Source organism: Salminus brasiliensis, chromosome 16, assembly GCF_030463535.1.
Source record: "Salminus brasiliensis chromosome 16, fSalBra1.hap2, whole genome shotgun sequence".
NCBI classification, from domain to species: domain Eukaryota; kingdom Metazoa; phylum Chordata; class Actinopteri; order Characiformes; family Bryconidae; genus Salminus; species Salminus brasiliensis.
Genome location: NC_132893.1, coordinates 7,618,547 through 7,628,850, shown reverse-complemented (window position 1 = coordinate 7,628,850; position 10,304 = coordinate 7,618,547). Strand labels below are relative to the sequence as shown.

The following is a 10,304-nucleotide window of genomic DNA, read 5'->3' as shown; positions in this document are numbered from 1 at the left end:
GTAATAACCTCCTGAGCAGTAGCTTTTAGAGGCATTTAACACTTCAGATGTCCGGCCTCATTCTCCACCACTTTGAACAATTCAAACTCTGTGAATTTTTCTGGAACGCAACATTTCACACCTTAACACTCTAAATGACCTTATTTACCATTTAATTATGCAGACATTTTGACCAATCGGTCTTTCTTTTTAACTTTATGTAACAGAATGCTTGCTAGTAAATACTTACCACTACTAAAATGTGAAATTGCAAAATAAAAAAGAAATTTTGTGTTGATATTATTCTTTTTATTGGTAACATATTAATAACATCTTAATACATTTTCTTAAGTTATAGGGGGAATAGGAAGAGAGTGAGAAAGAGATAAGGAAACATTGGAAGAACAGATAAGAATAACTGAAAGAAACATGGGACTCATCGTAAAACTAAACTTTCTAATAATCATATAGGATTCACATAATCTCATTTTTACACCAAAGAGATTATATACAAATATCCTCCCAAAAAATGAGACCTGAAACAAGAGGCAGAGAAGGCTCAGCATCATAGAAATAAAAAAATAAAAATAACCAAAAGAGGTTAAAGAGGAGCTGAGGAGGAAACACTACAAATAGCAAATAGCTATTGGCTTGATGTTGTAAGAGCAGCAAGGTGTCACTAGAAGTGGTATATAAGCACTGTTCATCCACTCTCTGGAACACAAACACACACTCACTCACACACATGCTCAACCCTACTGGCCATAAGGTTACTAGGATACATGACCAGTTTGTTGTACTTATTTTACTTGGCTACAGTTCCTGGAATTGGGATTTCAAATGGAAATCGGAGAATACCATCTCTTAATTGTTTCCTTACGGTTAATACAGGTATGTAAAATACTGGCAAATAGAGAATCCATTCTATCTGTTCTAGACAGCACCACCAAAAGGGCTTATTTCAAACTTGTAGAGCATCGTCCTAAAGCATAAAACACAAGCCAAATTGATTCAAATTAGCCACGCTAGTCCTTGGCTCTTGGCTCTTGGCTCCATCACCAGAGACTAGAGGTGTAAAAATACACCAAACTGAAAATTCCCTTCGATATGATACTTTTTTTTTTTCAAAAAGCAGAATATGTGCCTAAATATGTGCCTCATGTTCAGATATTAATGTAAATGCGCACCATGAGCATAACAATGTGCATATTTTCAGGCTGGATATGATTCTGAGGTCAAGATTAAGTACAATTTTCAAAACTGTTTGAATTAACTATGTTAGAAATGATTCTAGGGAGCGCTAACTCTACACTACACAGATTGTCCTGGCTCACATAGATACGAGCCCTGTCATAAAATAAGCCACAAAAATCACCATTTAATACTTGATTAGTAAAAACCCAGTCATTTGAATGTTGGTGTGCCACAACATAGGCTCCATCCCTTCTCCACCCACTACACTCTGATAGGATGCACTCAGAATGGCTAGTTTTGATCACTTGCGTCAGTTTCCACATGCATTGGCTTTGTAGTTTTAGATTTCGATACACTAGGCCTGTCACATTAACTATTTAAAAAGAAGTTTTGGGACAGTATATTGCATGCAAAGTCAGCCACTAGCTCTTTTTAAACTGCTACCATTGCACCGTTGGGAAGCTTCTCCTCCAATACATTAGAAGCCAGCTACCTCCTCTTTTCAAACTGCTGCCATTGCAGCACTGCCGGGTAGCCACCACGCACCTGCTAGCAGATGCCTGTGCCGGCCAACATTGCTTAAGAGTGATGCGGGGAGACACCTGGAGAGAGCACAGCCAATTTTGTCAATTGTGTGTTCTAAACTCCACTGATGAAAAAGAAGCATGGCTCAGGATTCAAACTCGCAACACCTGGGCCAAAGTGACAAACTTCATTTCCGATCAACCAGCACTGCTCAGACAACAACAAAACCCTGTACAAAAGCATGCCATACAATCATCATCATTACATATTTTATTACCAGGATAGCCATAATTGTCATATTTGTCATCGTTGTCATCATCATCTTGAGACAAAAATAATTATATGCACTTACAAAGCTTTGAAAATCGTTAGCAGAGCAGAAGTCACCAGCATTCAGTAAAAAAGAAACAAAGAATGAAACGCAAATCACCAAAAATTTAGGCCTGAAGTTCATGCAAGTAATTGCCACCTATAGTATGTTAGCACTACGTAGCGGGTTTACAAGATACCTATTTTTGTTAAAAGTTAAATCTGCCATAGTTTTCAAGGATTCCTTGCAATATTAAACACACAGAGGAAAGAAAGAACAACACTATAGTAGAGAGTATGCTGACATGCTGCTTGGATTGCCGTCGTGAAGGGAAGAGGTCTCACACTGTTCACCACTTTACAAAGAGGTTTCGCCCCTGCCAAAATGAAGCGTGGGGTTCAGTGACATACTACAAAAAGCTAGATTCACATATCAGAATGAAATAAACAGGAATCCAGTACATTAAATTAAAACAAAACAAAAAATGTGAGGAGAGATCATCCAGTGAAGTTCCTTAAGTTCCAAAACTATGCTAAATCTTAACAATGACAATCAAAGAGAACATCGAACTGCGGCATACGAGCGCTCATACGTGTGTCAATTGTGTGTAAAACTTTCCGAACTCGGGATTCAGGATTGAAAAAAGCTGCTGATTCGTTCCTCTGCAGGGAACAGGGAACGGCTAAGCTTCCCTTTCACATTCAAGATGTCAACAGAAGACTGTTCATTGCCATACACTTGTAAAATAAGTCCCCAGCTCACACACACACACACTCCCTTCCTCAAAGGACCTATAACGGAACGTCTTACCTTTGCAGAAATAATATGTAAAAATCTAAAACCTCTACGGACAAAACCAAAAAACACAGAGAGGGTAAAGGTCAGAATGTGGATGATTTAACGTGTATTTTCATATATATATATATATATATATATATATATATATATATATATATATATATATATATATGTATAAATAAAATACACAGACTCTCTGTACCTTAACTGTACACCTGACAATGTACCTTGTGCCTTAATAACTCTACACTCTAAAATCTTCCTTTTTCTCGAGATCTCATGTAATCTTTCAGCAATTAAAGCAATAGTTCAGTGAAAAATGTACTTAACATGATTTATAAAGTAGCCCAGATGCAGGCAATCAGCCAAGACATGTTTAGTATCTAAGGTGTGCTTCTTTACTTTACAATGTCTTACATTGTACCTGCACACCTCAAAGGCTACCGTTGCTAACAAATACAAGACTGTCACCAATCTCATGTCTGTAAATACATAGTAATACATGTAAATAACCTCTTAACCCATTTGAACCTGTTTCAAACAATACAATAGTTTTTTGAAGCAGATAAATTAATATTTTGGCATGTATTTAGTAAGATGAGCTAAGTGACAGTATATGCCCAGTGTTTGTTAGCCATGTTAGCTTAGAATATCTGGTTTTAAAGGTATGCACACAGATAAGAAACATGTCTTGGCTGACTGACTGCATCTGGGCTAAATAATGAATTAATGTTCATTAGACTTCTTAATAAACTATTTCTTCAACTCCAGCGCACACAACTGTCATCACAATTCTTTCTCAACTTTCAATATATTAAAAAATACCTCAAAATTACTACTATTACTCTACTAATCAGTGCAATGAGTGACAATCTTTGTAGCAATTCGCATTAAATTAACCTGCTTATAAACCATTTATATGGGACTACAAACCTCAAAAAAGGACATTGCTCTTCACCAGATCAACACTGATCCCAAGCCTTGGGGGAAAAAGCAAGGCTAACCCATTTAACGCACTTTGTGACTGTGGACGATACGTAATTTGCTGCATTGTAAACAGGCGTCAGATTTGTAGACGGAGACCCTTAGCTTATGCCTGAACTGTGTCGTCCTCTCACATTGTGTGTACAGTAATAAATAGTCACACACTTGTACCCGCACAAAACAGACTATATCTTACTCAAATGAACAAATAAAACCCCCACTGAATAATACTAAAAATCCATGCTTCTGGGAAAAAAAATGTTCAAATCCATGTACAGCTGGCATCAATAAATTGACTATTAAATATACAGCTTCAGTAGAACAACAGCAATACTTAAAATGACAAATAGTAATAATAATAAAAGTAGTAACCATGATAATAATAATATTACTATTAATAATAATAATAATAATAATAATAATATAGTACTTCATTAAAACATGATCTAATATAGTTAGGAGTGCCTGGGCACGTAGGGCATAAGGCCAATGGAGACGAGAGTGGAGCGTGTGAGGGGGTGGGACCGTAGGAGAGAAGGCATTGCGCAGGCTATAACACTGATCCAGTTACCTAGAGTCTGGGCTTGCTCTCTGGGACTGATATGTGCGTCATCAGTCACTTGGGTGAATCTTGGCATAGACACAGTAAGCTGTAGTATGTGGTTGGCATGGTGTCTGGTGTGTTTGGGATGCGGTAGTGGAGAGCAGCCCAAAAGGTGGAGAGACAGGTGTAGGTTTGCATGCAGGTGTAGACGGCTGTGGGCAGAGCTGGAAGGCTGGAAGATCCTGAGCTCTCCAACACTGAACTCTTTCCTGCCGTCCCACTCGTCCTCCCTCTCCTTCTCCTCTGCAAGAGCACTCTTTTCGAAACGACGTCTTGCCACGGTCCCACTCTAGGACACACGCATACACACACAGATAGCTTAAATGAACAGCATGAAGGAATCAAGAATGGCTATATCCTTTTATGGGTTCGTCCTGTTACACATATTTCATTTGGGGCACAGAAGTTTTGAAATTCTCTTTCTGTCTTAGGGCCACAACTCCCCCCAGCATTCTATGTCTCAGGTTTATTCTTATTTGGCTATAACTTTATCCAGGCGTGGTACTGTTGTTAACCATATAAGTCAAAGTCTATCTGTTGTTCATTTTCTTTTGTCCTCCTTTAAATTAATTTTTATGTTGAAATTGTAGCAGATCGGACAAGGACAGGGTATTTTTTTTGTTGGACAGTTGTAGTGTGGGAAACCTTCAGCATGTAAACATTTACACTTTACTGGTTAATTGATATACTACAGGCTGTATTAGGTACCTCATGGCAAACTGTAACATGCACCTCTGTATTTAAATAAGTGAAAAGAGTTTTTAGATTTTTTGTTTGCTTTATCCTCCATAGTACCAAACTGTGAAGTCCAAACCATGGTAGAAACCAAACTGTGACTTTTGTATACCATTACACCCCTAACACACGTACATGCTTTCCTGAGATCCTGCTGGTGTCGGTGTCCTCTTTTGTAGTGTTGACTACCAAAGCTTTTTAGCACGAGTGAAAGTGAAAAATGAAAATGAAAAGAGCCTAACAAACATGCCAAACATCTATAATTGCCCTGTAAATAAGCCTTTCTAAAACTTGTTATACCAGCTGCATGTAAAATGTCTTGCTTTTATTGTGTATTCAAAGAGAATGGAATGTTTTGCATGCATTAAGAGTAACCTGAAATACATACATATCATATTAAAGACATCAGAAAATCATTTCCAAAAATGTCTTTTTAGAAAAGTGAAAGAATCAGTTCAGATGGGGACATTCCTACTCATGCACTGGACATAAAGCACACAAAGCAGCCTGCAGAGTGCTGTTGAGTGTGAGTGTTACTGTATGTTACCTTTACTGGAGTGGGGCGGCGGGTGCGCCCGAGCAGTGGAAGTGCACATTCTGCCATTTAGAGTCGCGGCGGTGCCACACACGCGTCTCTTCTGACTGGCTGCTGCGCGGCCGGCCCTGGCTGTCCACGAACTGCGTGAGGCGGATGTAGGCGATGCAGGCGGCGTCCTCGCCGATCAGGTGCACGTGTGGGTTCAGGATGGTGGTGTGGATGGGCTTACTGTTCTTAGACAGCACTGAAGAGAAAACAGGGAGAGACTGTAAACATTCTAAACAACCCTGCTTTAAAAACTGTACCCTGAGCTGATGTACACTGTGTTGATCAGTGCATACTGTATGCTATTTAAGAAGATCAGAAGTATGTTTAGCCCATCAAGAAATGGGGTTATAGAGAGTTGTTGAAAAATGTCAATCAGACATTCACTAGAAAATTAATCAGTTGTGCGTTTCCTAGATGCTAATGAATTGCTCTCAACCTAGTAGTGACACATGTGTATAAACCCCAGCAACATCACAGTGCCCAACACACACACTCTAGCATGTCACTACCATTCAGTATTACTACTAAGTAAGAACAAGCCACTGGTCAGTAGTGAACCTGTGATCAGAAATATGCCATGTGATGAGTGTCAGTGTGGGTAGCTGACAAACTGATCTATCCCACAAATGTGTAATATGGTGTAAGTGTGACTGAATGCGTTCGTGTGGCCTACAATTGTCCTTATATAATTTAAAGAATTCTGCTCTTTCTTTATTTGTCTCCCTCTGTTAATGTCAACAAACAGTTTGACGTTACTGGCACATCTCAAGGCAACTGTGCTTTCTCTTTTTGTGATATATCAAAACACATACCAAAAAGGATAGATAAAATGGTGTGATGCCAGTCTTTTAAAGCAGAGTACTTTAGTACTTTCAGTTAGAGAACATACTATAATCCACTGCAGTTGTATTGTTAAGTTGCTTTGACTTTGCTTATACTCTGTCTTGACTTTTCGCTTCTGTTCAGTTATAAAAAAGTAAAAATATGCACCCTTTACACTCGGGAAGTGAATGTAGCGCACCTTAAAAAGCTATTTTGGCCAATTAATTCAATTCAACAAATGTTGTCACAAAGCAGCCTATTTTGAGCAAGTCAATGCTGACAGTAGCAAGTAAACTCAGAAACTCGTCAGATTGAGAGGAAGAAACCTTGAGAGGAACTAAGACTCAAAAGAGGAAGCCAATTTTAACTGGTTGACACCGGATAGAATAGCAAATAACAGAACATTCATCCCATTCATCCTACTAAGAGATTGCAGCACACGACTTTTTACAAAAATCTATAAAGAATATATCAGTTGCAGTTATTTTTTTTTATTGTTGTGTAATTGAGGTTCTAAAGCAATATATTATCTTAAAATAGCAGCTTCAGAATCATGTTGATTGTACACTGACTGTAATACCCACTCTGGGCCAGAACGCTGCTACTGCATTATGGAACTTTGGTGGAGCTGCACGAGACCTCTCCAGGACTGCGTAAAGATGCGTAACTCAATTCATGTTTGTGTAAAGTGCTGTAACATTACACTAGAGTCTCAGTCCACAAGCTTTTTTCACTTTCGGATGCTGTTTCCAACTTGTCAGCAAATGCATGTCTACAGTTGTCCATGAGGGGATATTTGAATTTACAGCAGTGGCTTAAAAGTGAATTTCACCTTTAAAGCAGAGGGGAAGCCCAAGAGTAGAAAAAACTTGCATAATAGTGAAAGAAACATGTGGACTAAGGCAGTAGAGTAGACGACTAGTACAACTACAGTAGAAGAAAGTCTAAAAGTCATGTGCTGCAATCACTACGTAGGGTGAGTGGGATGAATACTCTTGTTTGTCCAATGTTCTTACAACAGTTCAGATGCATAGTTCAAATGTACCTGACAGATACAATCCGTAACTGGACACCTATACAGTGGACATATAAGGTAAATGAACCTTGCCATTGGGCCAGGGAATGGAAATATGGTGAGTGTATAGTGAGGGAGTGAGTTAGAAACTTCCCTACATTTTACACAAGAGGAATGCCCAGCAACTGTTTTCCAGCTGATTGCTTCTTGCTTACACTTACAGTTCTCGAAGTAGAACCGGTGGAAGTCCATCCCCTCTACCAGGTTACCCAATGCCTCGGGTTCAAAGGAAGTCAGCCCAGGATCGCAAATCTTCCTGTTACAAAACGACACTGTTTACACACGGCAGTGGTATCAAACACCATAACTGCACATAACCCTCTCTGTATGACTCAGCCTCAGTGTGCAACAATTAGCTGTGAGAGCAGAACAGGCTTTGAGTTTATTGTATCCAGTGATGAGAAGAGTAAGAGGCAGTAACTCACGCGTAGGCCTCGAAGTCTCCATTGTTCACAGCCTCGATGAGCTGCTCGGTGATCTTTATGATCTCTTGTTTGCGGGCTGGAAAGAGAACACACATAAAACACACAGCACCCACAGAGTCACTGAAGGCAATGGCCAAACTCCCAAACACTAGTTCTGGCCTTTCTGATCATTTACACTAGAAATGACCCCAAAATGCACATCAGGAACACTTACTTAGAGCTTTAGAGGTCTATAACCAGTGCTCGATTGTTTGCTTTTTGTGAGACAAGACACTGTGAAGAAAGCTGAAGGCCTGTGGTATTTTTGGTATTTTTTTCATAGCAGCAGTCTTGAAGCATTTCTAGTAGTGAAACCACTGATCTTATGCCACACCTATTGCCATTATGGTTCCTATTATTTTACACACCCAAAATGTTGCAAACAAGCATAGCACATTTTTTCTTGCAGTCCGATTAAGCAAATCAAACGCTACTATCCAGATACCCATACCAATACCAGTTAGGGCTACAAAACAAAATGTCATAGTGTGAAGAAAGTAGATGAATTTGAAGGTGCATCAAAAGCATACGATCAGAAAGGTCTAGCAGCAGTGGCAGAAATCCCAGTCTACAGGAAATTCTCCTCAGAATTGTGGTTGAACGTCAAAAACTGAGAGACAGGGACTACAGGCAGGTGTTATGACTTGTGAATGAAATTCTTTGCTTCTTGGAAAGATTTTGTTCTAGAACTCGACACAGGTCCTTCACCACCAATTTCTGACACTCACTCGGCAGGAAACTGTATACCATAAACATATGGAGAAGAGTGGCATGCAAGAGGCCTTTGCTCACTTCTGCTCAAGAATGATAAGAATTTCCAGACCGGGATTTCTGCCACTGCTGGTAGACCTGTATGACCGTATGCTTCAATACACCTGCAAATTCATCTACTTCCTTCACACTATGGCTTTTGGCAGAGCCAAATGCAATCACTTCTTTTTGCAAATCATTAACATCTGCTTTGTGACCCATTTTCCACATATCAAACAAGACCTTCACTGCACTGCACCACCTCTTCTCAATCGATGAATCTCGTCAAGCAGGTACTTTTAGCCTGATCATCCTAGTGCAACGCCGTCAACAGAAGCCTGAAGTTGCCATCACCATCACTATTTGATTTCATTTTCTCCTCTTTTTTCTTAGATTCTCATTTAATCAAAAATTATACACCCCTAATGGTAAATAAAAGTAATTTTGAGTCTAAGTGCTTATTCACTGGTCAACAAATGTGGTATTTAAAGTACAATTGAGCCTTTTTAAAAAATAACAGGCATCACATAAAATAGCCAAACAGAACTATCACTGTAAGTCTGGAGAATGCATGTGTTTACAGTCCTTTTATACATTATTTATTCAGTACTGATTCTTCAGTATTAATCCCTACTGTCCATGAAGAAACCAGAAATCGTAAATCCTCAGCCTCTTGGGAGTAGTTCAAATGGAGGGTTTGATAGGTCTTTTTATTTGATAGGTTTTTTTTTTTTTTTTTTTTGCAGACTCACCTGACTGCATTTCACTTGTGGTGCTTGATCCAACCACACATCCTTTGACTCATCTCTCTCTCTCTCCTTACATCTCTGTCTTCCACTCAAGGCACGTATTAAGGCACAAAGCCTACCAAACCGATGAAAAACTCCCAAAAACCGCCTATGGAAGTTCAGATTCACTCAACAAAGCCATTCCACTAGAAGCTCACTTTCTTGTTCATAGCTCTCGCTCTCTTTCTCTCGTTCTTTGTTGAGAATGTGAAGCTGGCACAGCTCAATGTGCTATTCCCGTCCTTCAGATAAGGCTTAATGCTGGCCTCTCTCTGTCCCTCCCTCTGTAGGTTCCTCTTCCGCATCAGGGGAGCTTAGCGGGTGGCTGCCTCAACACATCCTCCTCCTCTACTTCTTCTAGCTGGCACAGCAGGGGAAGCCTAATGCCTTAGCAGCTCTTCTCAATCACTGCCACAACCCGGCTGGATAGCAGGCCTCGGAGCCAGGTTAGATGACAAGTAACAGATGATGTTTGAGGGGAAAACAAGGCTACTTGTTGGAAGCATAACCACCATAGCTTGAATGTATGAACTAAGGCAGCATATACACAGATAAGCTAGTATTGTTTAGGCCTCCCTCGTGCCACCAACAGCTCTGGCATGGAGGCATGGACTCAACAAGAGCTCTGAAGGTGTCCTGTGGTATCTCATACCAAGAAGTTAGCAGCAGATCCTTCAGGTCCTGTAAGTT

At 39.8% G+C, this 10,304-nt stretch overlaps 1 protein-coding gene and 1 long non-coding RNA gene across 7 annotated transcripts in view; one reads left to right on the top strand and one right to left on the bottom strand.

Annotated features, from left to right (window-relative positions):
* Positions 1-266: 266 nt before the first annotated feature.
* Positions 267-10,304, bottom strand: part of camk2b2 (calcium/calmodulin-dependent protein kinase (CaM kinase) II beta 2) — an 84,325-nt gene continuing 74,287 nt past the window's right edge. For all 5 annotated transcript variants that reach the window (XM_072658062.1, XM_072658057.1, XM_072658058.1 and 2 more), the window contains 4 exons: positions 8,038-8,113; positions 7,774-7,868; positions 5,677-5,911; positions 267-4,683 (listed from right to left, as the gene is read on the bottom strand). In XM_072658062.1, the coding sequence (XP_072514163.1) occupies positions 5,679-5,911; positions 7,774-7,868; positions 8,038-8,113 (404 nt within the window). In that variant the 3' untranslated portion in view covers positions 267-4,683; positions 5,677-5,678. The remainder of the gene's footprint in view (positions 4,684-5,676; positions 5,912-7,773; positions 7,869-8,037; positions 8,114-10,304) is intronic.
* LOC140536341 (uncharacterized) overlaps positions 10,041-10,304 on the top strand; it is a 58,393-nt gene continuing 58,129 nt past the window's right edge. For both annotated transcript variants that reach the window (XR_011977608.1, XR_011977609.1), the window contains exon 1: positions 10,041-10,060. This is a non-coding gene — a long non-coding RNA (uncharacterized lncRNA). The remainder of the gene's footprint in view (positions 10,061-10,304) is intronic.